This window comes from Sparus aurata, chromosome 20, assembly GCF_900880675.1.
Source record: "Sparus aurata chromosome 20, fSpaAur1.1, whole genome shotgun sequence".
NCBI classification, from domain to species: Eukaryota; Metazoa; Chordata; class Actinopteri; order Spariformes; family Sparidae; genus Sparus; species Sparus aurata.
The window spans coordinates 17,458,323-17,477,330 of record NC_044206.1 but is presented as its reverse complement, the minus strand read 5'-3'; the positions used below and the strand labels follow the sequence as shown (position 1 = coordinate 17,477,330).

The window sequence follows — 19,008 nt, the reverse complement described above, 5'->3', positions numbered from 1 at the left end:
CATCCCCAACTGTGTCGCATTTTTACCGCAAATCCCCACATGACTTTAGGAACTTGTGATATTTCCCCGCTCGTCCCAGAAATGACCCCCCCCCCCCCAAAAAAAAAAAATCAAAAAACAAAATTCGTAATCTGACATTTGCACGCTGTCAGGACAAAGTTTGATCTTGTGCATCCCAGCAGCAGCCTTCCTCTGTGCCCTGTCTTGCCTTTGTCCACTCTTCCTCCAGAAACGACCCTCGACATTAACCTGCTCTTCCTCTCCTCTCGTCTGAACCCGTGACTGTAGCCAAGACGTCCGCCTACAAGAAAATGAGACTGGCATGTTGTTTTGATTGCCGCCGCTCAGAGCGGGACTGCTCTTGCATGCCAGTTAATGTGCGTTGTAACATGGACTTCCCTCAACGCGACATCCCACTCTCTGCTGTCTCTGTTAATGATTGCTCAGCCACTTTACGTGCCTGTAAGTTGTCGCCATGACATGTGCTCTTCAGTGTTTCGTAACAGGCACTGTGTTTAACCTTGCAAGTGTGTCTTTAGTGTGTGTGCCGTCTTGCTCTCGCAGCTGTGTTGTTACTATCATGGATATAGATGTTGCTTTGCCTTGTGGAGGTGACTTTTAACTGTCGTGAAGCATGCCGGTATACTGTTTTGCTGGTGTTTTGTCAGAGAATGTGAATTCAAATTGACCTGTAGTTTTAAATTAGATCAAGGGGTCACCGATGCTAAATTTTTTTGCACAGTGTGAATTCTCTCCCCCTCCAGTGACCTCGCCAACATATTTTCCGAGGAATTAAAGCCGAAGCCATGAAAAATGTACAGCTGTGCATCCCCGCCACGCGAACCTCTCGATGCACGCTCAAACTTGGGAATCTTGGTGGAGAATTCACATGCGGTTCTTTAAAAGAAACATTTGAGTTACTATGATGTCACTGGAGAGGGTAACTTCATATCAAGAATAACCCCGAATAACATTCATTTAATCCAAATATTTCAACGCCGTGCCCTCCAGAAACAGATGAACTGGATAGGATTTGAGATATTCCCGTGTGTAAACGCTGATAATTAATTAAAAAAGGTTGGTTTTGAGAGCACCTGAGGGGGATTTTCAGAGTGTAGCATTATATATTGAGGTTAATGTACTGGTTTTATTAAATTAAGATCAAACGTTTGAACCACCCACTAGAAGTAAAAATATTAAAAACATATTCAGAACACAAATCAGTGCCACAAGAGAAGCTCTGGGTTTTTTGAGTTTTGAGTTTCACAATATTGATTGAATTGTACAATAAGACAAACAGAACACAATTGTAAAGAGCAGGATTGTATTGAATTCCAGCTGCATATAAATTCTTAATTCAAGTGCGATTCCCCTTTAAAGCCAGAGGGCATGTTAAATTGCACTGATGTATCTCAGAAGGCATGAAGAATGTGTCTCGAGTTCGTGGAGCGTTGATACAATTTGCTGGAAAACATTGTCGACTGTCACACGGTTTTAGTGAATGTTTCTTGATCAAAGACCATTCTGTGTATAGTTGAACGTCTCCGGGCATTTCCACCCCTCAACGCATCTTCCAGGGTTGTGTGCTGTGAGCATCGCCCTGGCTAAGCTAAAGCTCAAGCTCGAGCAGAGCTCCGGAGTTGCTGTCGACACGGTGCGGGAGATGCGCCGAGCGAGGCCTTATACGGCCTGACATGAAAATTATGTTTGCATTTTCATTTTTGGAGTGCTACCGGTTGTCATGAAACTCAGCCTGACAGTTCCTAACCACCAGGCAGCCGAGTGCCCCTGCCCCTCTCCTCCTCTCTCGTTGTGGGACAGATGCTAGCCTGTTAGTCCTGTGACTCTGCTCGCGCCCTCCGATTGCAGGCGACAGATGCCAGGACCAGCAAGGTCCCTGCTTGAACATTGCTGTCACTGTCCTGCCTTAAGCTCAATGCATGACCTTTATTATAAGCAAGGGGTTGAAATAAGGTACTAATGAGCATGTGTGGGTCTCACGGCTCCAAAAAGTGACTCACAGAAAGTTCCATGTATCCGTGCAGGTTTAGTCGGAATGGGAAAATAAAAACATAACACTACTGAGTTAAGAGCAGTATTGTCACATGTTGTGAGTCTTGATACATTTAGCTGCAGGTCTACATAGTAAGCATAAAAAAACATCTAGTTATATTAAAACACCGCTGAATTTGGTAAAAAATAAATGTAATGACTATAGTTTTATGTGCACAGCTGTAAGGATTGGCTTCACATTGACATATAGTCAAGTAATTTAACCTAAGGGTGCAATATGTAAAATTTCTAGTTGAAAACATTTTAAAATGAACTAAAATGATCAACAGAATGTAAAAAAATTTGAAATTTCAACATCATGACATCTATGTATCATACTTGCCAACATTGGGTTGTGAAAAATAGGGAGATTTTTTTCATCGGTGTATCGGCCCAAGTCACAAGGTTCCTTCGCCAGGTGTGCGATTTATTTGTCATAATTTCTTGCCTTGTATTTTAAACCACACAAATTTCTTAGAATAGTGTTTCCCCTAATTTTTTTTATAGCAGCTGCGCTCTGAGTTGATAACCTAGCAACACTAGGGGAGTCTGGGGGCATGCCCCCCCGGAAAAAAAATTTAAAAACGACCCTTTAAATCTCACCTACTCGTGAGATTTTTGAAAAGAAAATCATTTTCAGAATTTCAGAATCAGAATCTAAGACATGAGACAAAATAGTGTAGAAGCTGACATTGCTGCTTGAAAATATGTTAACATCCTGAGCATTTCAGAAGTCAGTGAGCCACATGCCATGGAAGCTATTGAGAAATAATTCATAATATTTATCATAATAATTCATCATAATTTCTGCATATTAATATTCATATTAAATAGAGGAAGCACTAAAATACAATAACAATAGGTGTCTTACTCGTCCAGTTTACTGATACAATCTGCAGCTGGTTTGGAGTCACTGGGTCACATGACATGAAAGATATTCTAAAAAACAGCAGTTATTTTGTATTAATTTATTTATGCTAAGTAATTTAATGACGGTCCCTAAATCAGTCTCAGTGATTCAGCGCGAGGCTCTGAGAGGTGAGCTGACCGTCCTCCTGCTGCTGACACTGGGAGAACCTCAGTAAAGTCTCAGGTGGACCCGATATCCACAGAATATCCAAACTGAAACTAATTTCACCCCGGTTCGATGAGTCGCCTGTTGCAGCCTTTGAATAGGATGACGAGGATTTCAGTCACTCAAATTCAATGGTACAAATAGCAGTAATGAAAATAATAATCGATTTCAAGATAACTTGGGGTGTGGTGCTTTCACTGTGTGCAATCCCCATTCGCTCGTGATATTAAACCGACAAAAATCACGTCATCATCAAAATCAAATGTCATTATGTTTATCAATACCCACCCGACCGACCGTGCCTTGCGCAACGCCCCCCCCCCCCCCCAAAAAAAAAGAAAAACAGATTTGCATGATTCACGAGAGCCTCATTTTCAGGTCGGAAAAGCCGGATTGCGGGATTTATCAGGAACAATCACACACCTGCTCATCCACACAGGCAGGCCAGGGTTGCCAGATACTGCAACAAATATAGGGACACAATCTTACTTGTTTCCTTTACTGTAAAATCGGGAGATTAACGGGAGAAATTACTGACCGGGAGATCGAGGGAGATAGGGTTAAAAATCGGGAGTCTCCCGCGTGAATCGGGAGAGTTGGCAACTATGATGTATTGTGTTGCAGGGATATATACTGAAGTTAGCATGCTAGCCAGCTAGCCCCAGCCCGTTCTGTCTGAAGCTTGTATCCTAGCAGTGTAAGCATGAACACTCCCCTAATGCTCTGAGCTCCATGTCTGCACCACTAAAGCACAGCTAACTGAGCTAACTGAGCTAACTAGCTAATGGCATCTACAGTTAGCAGCACATAAGTTAGCTAGATGAGCTAAGTTAACATTTGTTTGTTCATAATATGAATCAGACAGCCGGGTAAATCTTACATATTGCACCTTTAAGAGATCTGGAATGATTAGCCAATACATTAAATGTCTGTTAACAGAATCAGCGTTTATTCTTTATTTTTACCAAATATCCCTGAGGTTGATCTTCTCAATTGTGATGATTTGATGTTTGTCTTTTTTGGGTTTTTTTTGGGTTTGTGTCTCTCTCTTATTTTTTTGCTATTTGAAGACACAAACTTTGGGGCATTTTTCACTGTTTCCTCACATTTTATTGACCAAAAGATTAATCAGTTATTTCAGCAAATAATCAGCAGATTAATCTATAATGGAGCCCTGATCCTACTTTTTTCATACTGATGAACTTTTATGTGTGGTGCTGTTTTATGCTAGTGTACCTGCTGTTCTGTGTTTTTTTTGTTTACCTGCCCGGGAACAACAGAAGCAAATGAGCTGCTGGCTAACTCTGGTGCGATAACTCTTTATTGTGTGCTGTCCCTTTAAAAAAAAAAATAAAAAAAATAACCTTGCATTAATAAACCTAAGGTTTAACCTCGACATATATAAACGTCTTTTGACTTGCAAATCACAGAATGAGTGCTTACTCTAACACCTCAAACATGACTGTTGATATTCAGCAGGTGACTGCCTCCAAACACTGACAGTGATCATCTGTTCAAGCTTACCAAGCTCAATCATGTTTGTAACTGACTCGTGTTTTATTTCCCATTGCTTTGTCAATGTTGTCTTCAAGGCACCGCCCTTTTGTTAAAGTGCCTTTAAGAGAAAAAAACCCTCAGCCTTCAGTTGTCATTTATAATTTGCTTACATTACAGCCTGTTCTCCCCTGTAACCTCTCATCTGTCTCTGCATTTTTCTCAGCTAAAAATAGCTATAATGGATATATCAAATCAAGTAAGTTTTGATTTCCATTCTCTCTGTTTTGTGATTTTCATTCTAACCCTTCCACTCGTGCATCATCAGCCATCGCCACTCAAGCTGCCTCTAACCCGCTTTCACTGTTTTTACTGTTTGCTGCTCATCGCTCTGTCCAAGTCTATCATCATCCATCATTATATTTTATATGCAAAGCATTGGGGGGGGGGGGGGGGGGGGGGGGGGGGGGAATTGTTTCTGAGTGGTTTGTGTTGGGTATCAGTTACAGCCCAGCAGTAGATGGTGCTGCTGCCTCACTGTGTGTGGGGGAGGAATTAATCCAGGGTACAGCTGAGAATACAACATATAAACATTTAGAATAAATCTACACAAGAATTTATGATAGAGATTCAGACAGGAAGCGTAAAAAGAAAAAACCTGATATTTTTACAGTTCTCGTGTGAGAATCACGCTGCTCGTCTACTTCAACGGGATCTGTGATAGGCAGCAAATCTGCCACAACGCGTTGTCCTGGAGAAGTGCTGTGCATGTTTGACATGGGGCAGATGAATAGTGGAGGTCTGGAGCAGAGAGGATAATCTGCTAGACAGCTGACTGTTGAAATAATCATCTCTATTCTACACTTTTTGCTCCTAGCCATTTTTTGGAGTGAGGGGAACACTATTCCTTTGCTTCCTTTTGTCTGTTTTATCATGTTATCTTTACCAGCTTTACCTCTGGTGAAGCTGTAAGCTTTCACATTTCAAATAGTCGAGTGGATACTGACTCACTCCTACCTCATAAGGCATAAGCAGCGTGCAGCAGCTAGTGCTTGCTAATTCACACTGTCACCTCCTTGTTCTTATGGCATAACAATCGCTGGGAACACCTGAAAGCATATTTATTAATTCATGTTTATTATAAATATCAAAGCGAATGTCAAATCCAACATTTCATTGGTGGCTATACCAAGTGGTTAAGTGGTGTTTAATAGAAATGAGCTTTTTTAATTATTCAGCTATTAGCATTCTTGTGCCAGAAAGAATTACCCCCGAAAACCAGCGATTATGCTTTAATTATGATAAGAGTCACAAGATGTTTTATTAACAAACACACTGCAGGTCTTATGGAAGTCAGTTTAAATCAGATCCTATCTTGAGGTTAATGTGAAGGCTTAAAGGGTCACTTCACCTCGAACCACAAAGCAAACATTTTATAACTTACCCCTTGTGGTATCTACTCATGCAGATAGTTTCAGTTTAATGTACCCATGTTTTGAAATATCTGTCTCTGAGATTTCTGCCTCCACCCAACGCACTGGAGATGGTTCGGATTGTGTTTGTGTGGCTCACGGCATCAAAAATTCCATTTGAAAAACTCAACAGTAGTAATGTGTTGATGTGTTGCATCTTTGTTGTACTGGGATGCAGGCAGACATCTCAGAACGCTAGCTCCAGCCCAGTCGGCAGGTTAAAATGTTAGCAGTTCACCTTTGTGCAAACCACAGATATGTTCAAATTCATACGTGTCATATGTACCATATTGACATTTCTATAATAAATGTCTTAGAAAGTTTGAATTATGTCCATTGGTGGAGTTAAAACTACGTTAAAAGGCTTCCAAGCCAGTGACCACTGTTCAATCAACATTTCTGAGAGTGAAAGCACTTGCAAGTAACCACGGCATTTCAGCATTTGCAAGCGTTTCTCTACTGGATGGTTTTAAGGGGACCTCAGGACAATCTCTAGCCGTGGTTCTGGTGACAAAAATCAGGTGATTAAAGTGAAAAAAAGCCCTTTTCTTAACCCTAACAAAGAATTTTTGTTACCAGTGAAAATGTAACCTAAAAAAAATGTTTTTTGAATCACTTGATAATTTTGACTTCAGTTGTTTTTAACAAGCCATTGAGACATCTGCAGCCATGTTGGATGTGACAAAAACAGATCCTTTAAGCCAAAGAATAGTAATCATTCCCTCATCCTAACCAAGTTGTTTATGTGCTGAAACCTAACCACAGCATAAGAACAGCTGTGTCACAAAAAACTTAAATCTGAACCTAAAGAAACTAGTATGAAACTAGCAAAATAACGCCCTACTTTGGAACGTTAGAAAGTGAGAAAAAATTCCATTGACCCATTGTCCATCCAAGTTTCGTGGAAATCCGTTCTGCAGTCAGCTAAAACAGTTTGAACATATCTATGATTTCCAGCAAATGCACTGTACATCGCAAACATTTATTTGGGCAATTTGGCTGCAAACTCGAAACCTCCAAACATAAGACCAACGCTGGCTACATCTCTAGATACCGCTAAAGTGAGGGGGAAAACGTTTTTTTGTTGTGATTAAGGTGAAAAAAAAACAAAGAATCCATTAACTTGCAATTGAACAGATTCTGATCCTGGTTCCTCTTCATTTAGCAGTAAACGACGGCTCCATAATCCAGTCGTCAGCTTATCAATACAAGTCAGCCAAACTGAACCACAACTCGGCCGGCGGGGTCTATAGGGGGTCTGCCGCTGTGTCGGTCCCGCTAGTAAACAACCGCAAGGGAAGTCTGCTGCCCCTGAGCTTCAGGGGCTCTGGGGACCTTGGCCAGGCAGGGCGGCTACCAGGGGTGTCAGAAGAGTCCAGCCGGCTCCAGCGGGCACGTAGCCTTCCGGTGAAATACAGATACCACCCCAGTCACTCCAATAACGCCACACTCAGTCACAGGCACTGTAAGGGCCCCCCCTCCTCCCCTTTGGCGTGTTTGGCAGGCCTGAACTCAACAACAGCACAACCAAAGCATGTGCTTGCCAGGCTGGAGTGGTTGCATGTGTAGCATTCCTTACTAATGACCCAGTGTGTGCAGCTGTCAGCTGTGAAACATTAAATATTGAACAGGCCGAGCGAGATGTGAAGGGCCAGTGTGTTGGAGCATCCCTCTCCACTGGAAGCCCCCCGTGCTTTCCATTATGGTGTCACTCTTGGACATGCTAGCAGCTCTTGAAATCCCGTGTTTCTGCAGAGGAGCATGATCCCAGAGACTCTATTAATGTTCTTGACGGCTTTTAGATTCAGCCCGAACCATCTTAAAAGTAATACTTTCCACGACCTGTAACGCGCTATTCCGGCTATAAACAATGACTGTTAAATTAGCTAAAACAGATTTCTTGCTGCCTGTGTTTATTTTACCAGCAGTAGTTTTTCCTCAACTGTGATATTAGCTCGTGAAAATATTTCCCTGATTACTTGACTCGAGGGCGAAACTTGTAATTCGTTCCCGATGAGGAGCTCTGTACAGTTTTTCGTGTAGCGATAAAGACAATGTCCAAGGGGCATCTCAGCTGTACATAAATCACTCTGGCACGAGGACCGAGCTAATTATATGAGCCAAGGGCATCACTTCCAAGATGAAGAAAGACCAGCAATCCAGACTGGATTCAGTATTGGCACCGAAGCAGCCTTATTTATAATGTTGGATGCTTGATGTTTTTAGGTTATTGCTTTAATTAAATGAGAACGTGAGTGATTAGCACGGCCAAAAAGAGGAGCCATCCAAGTCTAGGTTTGTACTAACAAGGGACTGAAAAATTAGAGAAACGCAATAACCTCTGATGTATTTGTGGTACTACATCATCTAAATTATTAACTTGTCGACATGTGGATTAAACCAATTCTCTGGATTAGGGTGTGGTGAATTAAACCCCGATGGCATGATGGTTGATGATGGCACTTCTGCATGTTTGCATCTTCATACACAATCATGCAAAACGTCGTGCTAACTGCATCCTGTCATCATTGTACAGCACACAAGTTGAAGTGTCCCCGTCAGCTCCATTTTGTCCACCCAACCCTCTCTTTTCCACTCTGTTTCTCTGTAACCGTGTAATCTCTTTGAATTCACTGACTTCAAGTTGTGCTGTGCTTTTGTTCTCTTGCTGCCACAGATTGTTGGAATTTTTTATTCTTGTCTCATGATAATTCGCTCCCTCATACCGTTGCCTTTTGTTGCAGTTGAAGAGGACCAACAGTCGGCGTTATCGCCTAAAAAAAAGCAACGTAACGGAGGCATGAGAAATTCTCCAAACTCGTCACCCAAGATAATGAGGTAGGATGATTATGATGACTATTAAACTTTACTGTGTGCTGAGTTAGTGTACAGCAAGGTTCATGTTCATTCTCCTTTTAGCTCAATATTTGGTCTCCACCTGCTATTTTGAGAGAAATATCTGACTCTTTGGCCACTTAATTCTCCATCCTGTTCACTAGCTAGTCGATAACTTTGTCCTGACTCGACTTTTGTGGTAAGCACAAAGACGCTAAAATGGCATGTTAATTGTCAATTCATCAACACAAACCATTAATTTCACCATCTAATCTATTGTTAGTACATAAATATTGATTACTGGACCTTTAAGGCTCCTTCTCATTGTTTTTAATGGGTTTATATATATAAAAACAAATACCTGCTGACATATTGTTATTGGATGTATCAGAATCCTCCAGCACTGATACTGTTATCAGCCTCAAAGATCCAGCATTGGTCAGACTCGACGGTTTGTATAATAGATAACATCTTAAAGAAAATGTTAGTGTGCTCGTGTTTTCATGGCAAACATGTCAGACTTGCAGAAGTGCTCTTTGCCACGAGGTTCCTAGTGACAACCACAGACTGCAGCTCTTAAACAGGCCTGGCACTAATGACAGCAGCAGCTAGTCAGAGAGACTCTAAAGGATAGATAGCCCAAGGCTATTCATCTATTGTTGGATCCCTCTGAGCTCTTTTCAGCGCGTAGGGCCACAGATGATATGTATCATCACAATGAAAGCCGAATTCAAATGCTACCTTGCTTTTATCTTGTCCCATGAAATTAAATCGGCGCTTATTGATTTTGACTGGAGATAACACTGTTATTCAACACGAGGCCATTACGGGGATGATAATAGTAATAGTCATTGTCATTAAGTGGCATGTTATAAGGAAGCAAGGCAACATGGAAGTCCTGTAGCCTGACGTAGACAAAGTGGAATTGTACAGTTGGAATTGAATTAAAACTGACAGATGACTTTTGCTCCAGTTGCTAATATGGCTGCTATTCATTTGACATTTAGAAATTAAATCCACAAATGTCTGTATTGTTTAATACTACGCCATTCCATACAGCAACTGTGCAGTGGTTATAAAAATGGCTCAGCAACAGATCTAAAAGGAGTGTTTATTCGCATAATTTAGCGTTTTCCTTTTGATCTGTGGCCTCTGTTTTTTCAGGTGGGCGTTCGCCCTTGTTTGATTGTTTGATTTGGTTCAAAGTGGAGTCAAAGTTGAATCGCTCCGGGTGATTTCCAGACTCTTGGGTAACAAACCCAGGCTTTTCAAATGCTATAGCCATCAGCTAAATATCAGCCCGCCGAACCAATCCATCTACTTGTCATGCTAATACACCCCACAATACAGGTAGATGTGTTATTTCATCCAGCGTGTAGGCAGCAGGCACGCTGGAGAGGGATTCGCTGCGGTAGCCTAAGGGATATTTCATTGCAACAAGCTGAGAAAAAAAACATTTTGGTGTATACTATATCAAATGTGTTTTTACAGGACCTGCGGCCTCAAGGCCTTTGTAAATAAGTAATGATCAACAGATTGGCTGTGGGTTTTGAAGAGCAAGCCTTTGTCAGTTTGCATGATGGGGAGGATTTTCAAAGACTTCGCCCGTCCTGCTTGTGCACTGTTACAGTCAGCTAGTGCAGCGATGCTGAAATAGAACATTTGCATAATATGCATGTTTAGCTTCTACTTTATGTCTCTCTCAGCTGTCAGTTCACTCCTCCAGAAGACACCTGGCTTTATGTTTCGCGGTCATGACGTGTGAAGCCTTGTCAAACGTGTCATCTTTACTACTAAAGCAGTGAATTATGCTGCTGATCATTTTCAATGTTTAGAAGTGCGCTCACAGAGATGACACTCACAGACTCTGCTCATGCTCGTGCAAATGAAACGAACCGCTCAAAAGAAGAAAGCAATCAGCTGTGGATGCAGAACTGTCTCCTGTTTCCAGACGCATCAGCAAACCAACGCGTCCTGTCTGGAACTTAGCTAAGACGACCTTACTGAAATTAACACCATTTCCACAGGCTCCTTGATGGGTCATAAGACACATCTAATTGTGGGATGTCACAACGCGTTCGGTCACATCGGGCCGCGCTGTGACATACACGTCATGTCTGCTACAGCACCGCTGAGGCAATTGGCAGTGCAGGATAGTGACAGGCCGTCATGGCTGACAGTGAGCGATAGCTATCCTGGCAGAGCTCTGCCTCACCAGTCATCTCCACAAGGACAAACTGAAGTGACAGGCGCTCCACTGAGTGAGTGGTGAAACATTCGACTTCTGATGAAATATTTACCCGAGGTGTAAAACCACTAAATGCTTTCACTCTTATTAGAACTTGAATTTAAGACTCGAGCACAAGGCGATGATGTAGAGCACAACAAGAGTTATGGTGGAGGATTTGCATGGATAAATAGCGCCGGATTTATGGATATGTTGATTTACAGGAGATTTATTAACATCGTTTATCCGGCAGAAATGTGAGACGTTCACTGGTTCCAGCCTCTGACGTGTTGGGGAACGACTGCTTTATTCTGTTATATATCATTTCAGATAAAATGTATTTGGTTTTGGACAACCTTGAGCTTTTTAACTTTCTGACATTTTATAGACTATTAATATCAACTGCTTAATTAAAAAAAAAACGAATTCATAAAAAAGTACCCGTTGAAGTCAGTCCTTTTATGTAAATACAGTATTTCAGTGTCTTTGTTTTTACAGCATCATTGCTAGAAAGAAACTGGGCGATATTTTCTCTCCCTACATTTTCAAATTTCGCATTTTTACATACTTTCTCTCACAGAGTTGAATATTTTTTTAATGTGCACACCCTTTGTCCTTTCAAATTACAATTGCTTTGACAGATGAGATTCTGAGAGGTAGAAAGTGGCAGAAAAAGACATTCACTTCTCCAACTTCCTCCATTCTTGAAAGGACATCCAGGTCTTGCCTAGGGGTATGAGCCCAAGGCGGGCTTTTTTGGCTTCAGCTCGTGGAGCCTCAGGGATGGTAGTTTCAGCTGACACTTTCATGCATACTTAACATGTTACCTAAAGTAGCATTCTTTTAAAAGTACTCACGTGGATTAAAGGGAAGCTCCTCTTACGGGGGGGCGACTTGAAGTATTTAAAAGGTTTTTTTGACAGAGACAAAAGTCTTCTGTCTTGAGTTTCAGAAGATAACATCTGCAGCTCTGATCGGACTCTAACAAAGTCCATTAGGTGGAACTGGACGGGGCAGCACACTGATAGAAAGGATAGTAGATAGAACTGTTGAAACTGTAGCTGATGGTGTTTGACCACAGTGGTTGGTTAGGGCTTTTCTTTATCTAGTTCTTCTTTTGTATGTGTGGATTTCATCCAACAGTGTTAGGTGAATTAGAATCTTCAAATGCTCTAGTAATTACATATTATCATGTATTGACTTTTGGTATTGTGATGGTTTGATCATATGTGTTATCATTTTACAAAATCATGTTCCAATCCAAGCAAATTGTAATCATGAATTGTAATTAATATAATAATGACTTATTATCAAAGGTGTTACTGATATCATTCAGCCACTGAATGTGGCATTACATCTTCTCCCTTCACGTCAAAACACTGCTGTTGTTTGAATCATCTGCCTCCTCAAGCAGTTGCAATACCTAACGTAGCTAAAGCTAGCTGGGCTAACGTCAACTTCACTAACGCTAGCTAGCTAACATGAGGCAGTACAGTTGCTGGGCAGATACTGTAGAACTCTTTTTGTCTCGTGTTTAATGAGAGTTTGCATTGCACGGAATATCACATTTATCTATGTGTGGTTTAACATACATCAACGATCTATCAATAACAGAACATTAACGATCTTTATTCATTATTAAATTGATTTCAACTAACTGTAGGTTTGAATGTGTTTTTCTGTGTGTGTGTGTGTGTGTGTGTGTGTGTGTTAATCCTGTTCAGCATATGCTCTGCCTCTCTTATAATGCATGCTGGGATATGCTACAGCTCCTGGCCAGTGACAGACAGATTAGAAAATGGATAGAAAGGAAATGCGTTGCCACATTGGTTACAAGAGAACAGCGGGGACTGTACCTTAAGAGAGCACAGAGCCACATTCAAGGGCTAAAATCTGTGGAAATGTAAATCATCAACATATTAAAATGTAAGGTATGACTCAAGACATTAACCCTTAATTAAAAGCATATCACTATTAAATCTCAACAGAAAAAGGTTTCCTTGTCATTGTCAGTCATTGTTATTTATGTTACATGTACAATTACATTGTTTTTACATGTTCTCTATTTTTTGTCCTTTTTTGTAACACTAATATCTTACATTTACATATATCTAGGAACTGTTGAGAGATCATATCACTCTGCCCAGAACAAGCATGTAACAACCGCAGGAACTCGTGTTAAGAGACCACTTTAGCGGTCAGTTGTTGGGGAGGATGGAGCTCACCACGGCGCTCAGTGAAATTAGCTTATGTAGTTCTGATGCTCTGTTTAAACATTAATATCCTTCACTTTGAAAAGCAAATATGATTTGGCAAATTGCTGAAATATTTAAAGTCTGGCCTGTTAAAGCTTTTACCACGCCGCACACTACGTCAAAAGCTGGATGCAGTAAGGGGGCGTAATTGCATCTCCGTGCTCATGCCAGTCAACGCAGTGTGTTGCTGCCATCTCCTTCCGCCTGGCTGCCGCCGTTGATGTCACTCTGCTTGATGACATGGCAGTTTTGTTGGCATTTCCGCAGATGGCCTCTGACAGGAATGAGCAAAGAGAAAAAAAAGGGAAGAAAACTACTTTTAGTTTTTTCCAGGATAGCTGATTTGTTTGGAGATTCTCAAATATTCTGACGGTCTATTGATGAATAGTGAACAGTTAAGCCCTTACTTGGCATTGTTATTCTTATTTCTTTATCTCAATATATATGTACTCGGGATAGGTGACTTTGAGATTGAAATAAGACAACATTGTGAACAGACACAACACAAAAACTGAGAATATTTAAATTTATAATATCACACCCCATCGATTCTGTCTCAAGATCTTTCAGAATGGATTTAAAATGATTCAATTCTCAGCATTATCATATTACAATTTTTGTTTTATTAGTCCAAAGCCTAGAACGACTTCATTTAACCCACATTTACAGTGTCTGATGGTGATCTTTTATCCCCCTCCCTCCCGTCTTTTTGTTTGATTAGACACGACCCGCTCCTCATCCCGGGGAACGAGCAGATTGAGAGCATGGACGAGAACATAAAGAAATACGACTCCACGGGGATGTTTCACTGGTGCCCGTCCAAAGACATCGAGAAGGTCATCTTGGTGGGTTCTGCTCCTTTACTCGGCACACGTCATTTGTCCCTGACACTCTTCTCCCTGGTGACAGATGTGTCATGTCACAGAGCACCATCAGAGGTTGACAGGGCACTTAAACACTCTGTAATGAGGTGTTTGACATGTCATTTGCTATATGGGGGCCCTGTACATAGAACATTTCTTGTACTAATACATATGCCATTTTTCAAATTACTTTCATAGTCTATTGCCGTCATGAACCGGGTGATATATTTTACTGGTTGAGAAGGCTTCTGAAAGAAGAGAAAGCATTACTGTTTGCCAGAAAAGGCAGTTTGTGTCATAAATATAATTTTTTAAAAATCCTTTATTCTCTTCTCAGACGCGGAGCGAGGCAGCCATGACGGTTCTGAGCGGCCATGTGGTCGTGTGCATATTTGGAGACGTGAAATCGGCGTTGATCGGTCTCCGGAACTTCGTCATGCCTCTGAGGGCGAGCAACTTTCACTACCATGAGCTGAAGCACATCGTGTTCGTTGGCTCCCTCGAGTATCTGAAGCGGGAGTGGGAGACCCTTCACAACTTTCCAAAGGTCTCCATTTTACCTGTGAGTACAATTCAATTTTATATCACTTATGCGAATGCCACATGTTTTGTTAATTCACATGCAACTGGCTATTTTCACATGTGAATGAAAATTCTGCGTGAAAATGAAAAATGTCAGAATGTACTCTTGAAAACTAAACGGTACAACGAATCACGTGAAATTTGCTTTTAACATATCAAAATAAAATGATGCAACGTGCACTGGACATTTTCACAAATGATGAAATAAAAATCCTCACACATCTTTATGTGAATTAATAATAATATTTCAACATTGGAGGATTTATAATAACTTCATTGATTACATAACTATACCCCTGGTATACCTACACCAGAATGTTCATGCTAATTGTATCTTGAAATTATTCATTGTTAACTTATTTCGTATGTTTTACTTAAAATATTCACACGTGGCAACTAAACACTTGGTTCAGGTTCGAAAAAAATTGTGATTTGGGTTGAATATTATAAAACAAAAAGCTGACTTGAAGCACAAGACTTTAACAACCTGTCCAAATCTAACAACACCTGAGACAACGGATGTAAAGATAGATGATGTTAAAGTGTGCTTTGTTCACTCAATCCATCATGCCCGCCACTCTCTTGATGTTTGTTCAGCATAAATATGTCACATAAAGACTTATCCAACGAAGTAATCCAGGCAGCAATGAAGTTTCTTCCAGAACATATTTGGCAAAGTGCTTCAGTACTGAATTGAAGTATTTTGTTGGAGGCAGGGCCGACATAAAGCTCAAAAGTCGCTACATTTTCATTTACCTCTCGTATTTTATAGGTGAGATAACAAATTCTCTCCCTCACCTTCCTCTCAAAGGGCACACCGTTGAGTCGGGCAGATCTGAGGGCTGTCAACATCAACCTCTGCGACATGTGTGTCATCCTGTCAGCCAATCAGAACAATATTGACGATGCATCACTGCAGGACAAAGAATGCATCTTGGCGTCACTCAACATCAAATCCATGCTGTTTGATGACAGCATAGGGGTCTTGCAGGCTAATTCCCAAGGTAAGGAGCGCCCTATCATAGTTCACTGCACCGCCTGGGAGGGACAGGGCCCTGGCACAGAGAATATCCCTCACTGGGTGCTGCCTGGCTGACCTGGTGTCACTGCGTTTGACAGTAAACCCTACTGACTATTCCTCAGGTTACTGTAACAACTGGTTTCTTCACAAACCTAATTGGTGGCAACAAGCACAGCCTTACCTGCCTCACACACATTTGTATTTTCACGTAAAGAAAAAGACATTATGTGTATAATTTATGAATATTGCATGTTGCAGCTTTCAAAGCTTGAGATGGCCTTCAATAATGGTCATTCTGTGGCGTTGAGACAAATGCTTTTAGGAACCTTTTTGACCTGAGGAGAGAGTGCGTGTGTGTGTGGTGTGTGTGTGTGTGTGTGTGTGTGTGTGTGTGTGTGTGTGTGTGTGTGTGTGTGTGTGTGTGGGGGGGGGGGGGGGGGGGGTGTACCGGGAAAAAAAAAATCGCTGCCAATTTCATTATTGCTCTAATACATGTATGACCTCGCATTTGCCTGAGTCAGCAGTAAGTGATGGATGTCAAAACACAGCCTATGTATAATACATACAGCATCACTGATTTAATGTGCTTACTTGTCAGTCTGAGGAAAGCAAGGAATGTCAAGTCAATTTGAATTCAATCTTGCGTCACTTATTTTCTATTTCCTGGCTCCATATACTGTACATGTTGTTTTGTGTGTGTGTGAGTGAAAGGTTTCCATCTCCATGCACACACATTCTAAGGGAAACAAAATGAGCAGTATGTCACATCTATTATAAATGGACTAATATTGGACCTTGTCAAGAATACGGTAACGTCGCACTCAGCAACTTTATGCTTTTCCTGGTGTGGCGGGGAGTGGGTGAAACAGGCCCCCCCCCCCCCCCCCCCCCCACAACCCCTGATGAAGTATTGAATATTGCATTAACAGATGCGCTTTATGTTTCATGTTATGTGTGTGTGTCCATTCTTTTAGGCTTCACGCCACCAGGGATGGATAGATCCTCTCCAGAAAACAGCCCCGTCCATGGATTAGTGAGGCAGACTTCTGTCACCACTGGAGCAAATATTCCCATCATAACAGAACTAGGTACGCTTCCCGCTGCATATTTATTGTCACTTGATTGATACGCTTAGCTGTAGTGTTGCATGTTCTGGTTTTTTTTTTCAGTTAAGTAGTTGTTAACAGATCTGAAAAACACAGTTTCTGCAATTAGCAGCTGTCACCACTTGATTAAACCCTACTGAAAGTAGAGTATTTATGTTTATTCTGTCCCTTGTTGACATGCTCCAGTAACTGTTTTTCCTCAACACTTGTCTAGCGCCATTAGCAAAGCCAGGCAAAAAACTGCCTGTGATTTCATTCAGTCAGGATAAAAGCAGTGGGACCAGCATACAAATGATAACTGAGCTTGGTAAGAAGTGCCTCTGTCCTGTACTGCAGTGTTGTAACTGCCGCTGCCTCCATATCAGCTTCCTTTTGATTTCTCTCGCTGCACAAGAGGGCTCAGTCCATTCCCATGGCATCACTTTGAGCACATTTTACCCTTGGTTCTGGTTGAAATTGCCTGTCTTGTTTTGGCCCCTTATCTCAAAGCAAAATTTTTCCCTTTTATTTTTCTAAGAATTACAAGGCCTTTGATCCCTCAGAAGTCCTTGTGGCTGTTTTCATAGCATCTTCTGTCGGATCACATTCTCTGGCCCGTGCCCGTCTTTCATCTCAGCCCCTCGTCAATATGACTGACATTTATTTCTGTCCTCGCAGAAGTAGTGGTTTCTCAAACTAAATTTTTACATCATTACTTTCTTCCAGCTACTGCATGTGTTTTTGTGCTCAAAGACCTCTTCAAAGAAGGTTCTGGGGCAATGAGATACTTTCATTTGTTTTGACATGCGAGTACAAGTAATTGGAAGCTCTGTCTTGGATTTGCAAGACAAACAATGGCATATTGGTGTTACTGATATTGACTTTAGGAGGACTTTGACTCGAGGCCTGGAGCTTTGACAATATGCATGGTGTCATGAGCGTGTGCATGAATGGCCTGGATATGGAATGTGGCAGAGGCAAGTTGGCCACAGGGCTGAAACACAAATACCAGACATGGTTTTATCTCAGCCTCTTAAAAGAAACTACAATTCTGGCAAAATTTTGCAAACATTAAATTAAAAAGAATTTGTCAAACCTTACACAGATTTCTAATACAGTCCATATCTGCAGCTACTGACTGTTGTGCACAACCACTGTTCTTCTGTGTCCTCCTCTTCACATGAACCAAGTCTTTGCCTGATGTATGCTTGAACACACAATCCATGCTTTTTAAATCACGAAAAAGAATTGCGTGAAATCTGGTTTGTGGTGCAGAAAAAGGAAGTAATTAACATGTTTATCCCCGTAGTGAACGACTCAAACGTGCAGTTCTTGGACCAAGATGACGATGACGACCCGGACACAGAGTTATACCTCACTCAGCCGTTTGCCTGTGGGACGGCCTTCGCTGTCAGTGTGCTGGATTCCTTAATGAGTGCTGTAAGTCTGAATCCATGTAGCTTGCCGATAATATAGAGTGCTGTAGGGATAACGTATTTTTGTACTCTAACCCGGAAGTTAGCATCGCTGCAGTTGCATGACTTCAGCGTCAGCACCACGAAGAGTCTTACTACACAATTTACCTGTTTTAATAAACTGATTAATCTACACATTGTAAAGTTGGAGTCAGAATAGTTTGCAACTGAAGTCGGCCTGTAAAGACGGACTGGTGCGTAGATGTCTCTCCATGTTCGGCGTGATGATGTTTAATCTTCCCGACAACTTCTGTAGTCTCATTTAGCCACTTGTTTGCAACTGCCATTTTTAAGAAATGTAAGCACTTTATAATGATTCAATTGTGGGCCATTTAAAGGTGCAATATGTAAGAATTTGCCAGCTTTGTGATTCATACTCCGCTATTCAACTGTGCATCTAGCGATCTGAACTGGGAGCTGAGAGCATAGGCATTTATATTAGCTTATGCTATAGATGTTTGTGCAGTGACGCATACAATCTGTCAGCGATCGGAAAACTTGTGTTTTGATATGAGCGCTGGTAACAGAATACCTCTATCCCCTCCAAAAAATGTAAACGCTCTCTGCTCACA

At 41.4% G+C, this 19,008-nt stretch overlaps 1 protein-coding gene across 20 annotated transcripts in view; it reads left to right on the top strand.

Annotated features, from left to right (window-relative positions):
• LOC115571000 (calcium-activated potassium channel subunit alpha-1) overlaps positions 1 to 19,008 on the top strand; it is a 97,051-nt gene that overhangs the window by 68,747 nt on the left and 9,296 nt on the right. For 8 of the 20 annotated variants that reach the window (XR_003981859.1, XM_030399944.1, XM_030399943.1 and 5 more), the window contains 9 exons: positions 289 to 462; positions 4,848 to 4,880; positions 8,838 to 8,931; positions 14,132 to 14,255; positions 14,611 to 14,835; positions 15,667 to 15,859; positions 16,851 to 16,964; positions 17,197 to 17,289; positions 18,271 to 18,401. Coding sequence is in view for 19 of the 20 variants with exons in the window: in XM_030399944.1 (XP_030255804.1) it covers positions 289 to 462; positions 4,848 to 4,880; positions 8,838 to 8,931; positions 14,132 to 14,255; positions 14,611 to 14,835; positions 15,667 to 15,859; positions 16,851 to 16,964; positions 17,197 to 17,289; positions 18,271 to 18,401 (1,181 nt within the window). In the remaining variant the exon portion in view is untranslated. The remainder of the gene's footprint in view (positions 1 to 288; positions 463 to 4,847; positions 4,881 to 8,837; positions 8,932 to 14,131; positions 14,256 to 14,610; positions 14,836 to 15,666; positions 15,860 to 16,850; positions 16,965 to 17,196; positions 17,290 to 18,270; positions 18,402 to 19,008) is intronic. The other 12 variants (XM_030399960.1, XM_030399959.1, XM_030399948.1 and 9 more) reach the window with 6 other exon arrangements.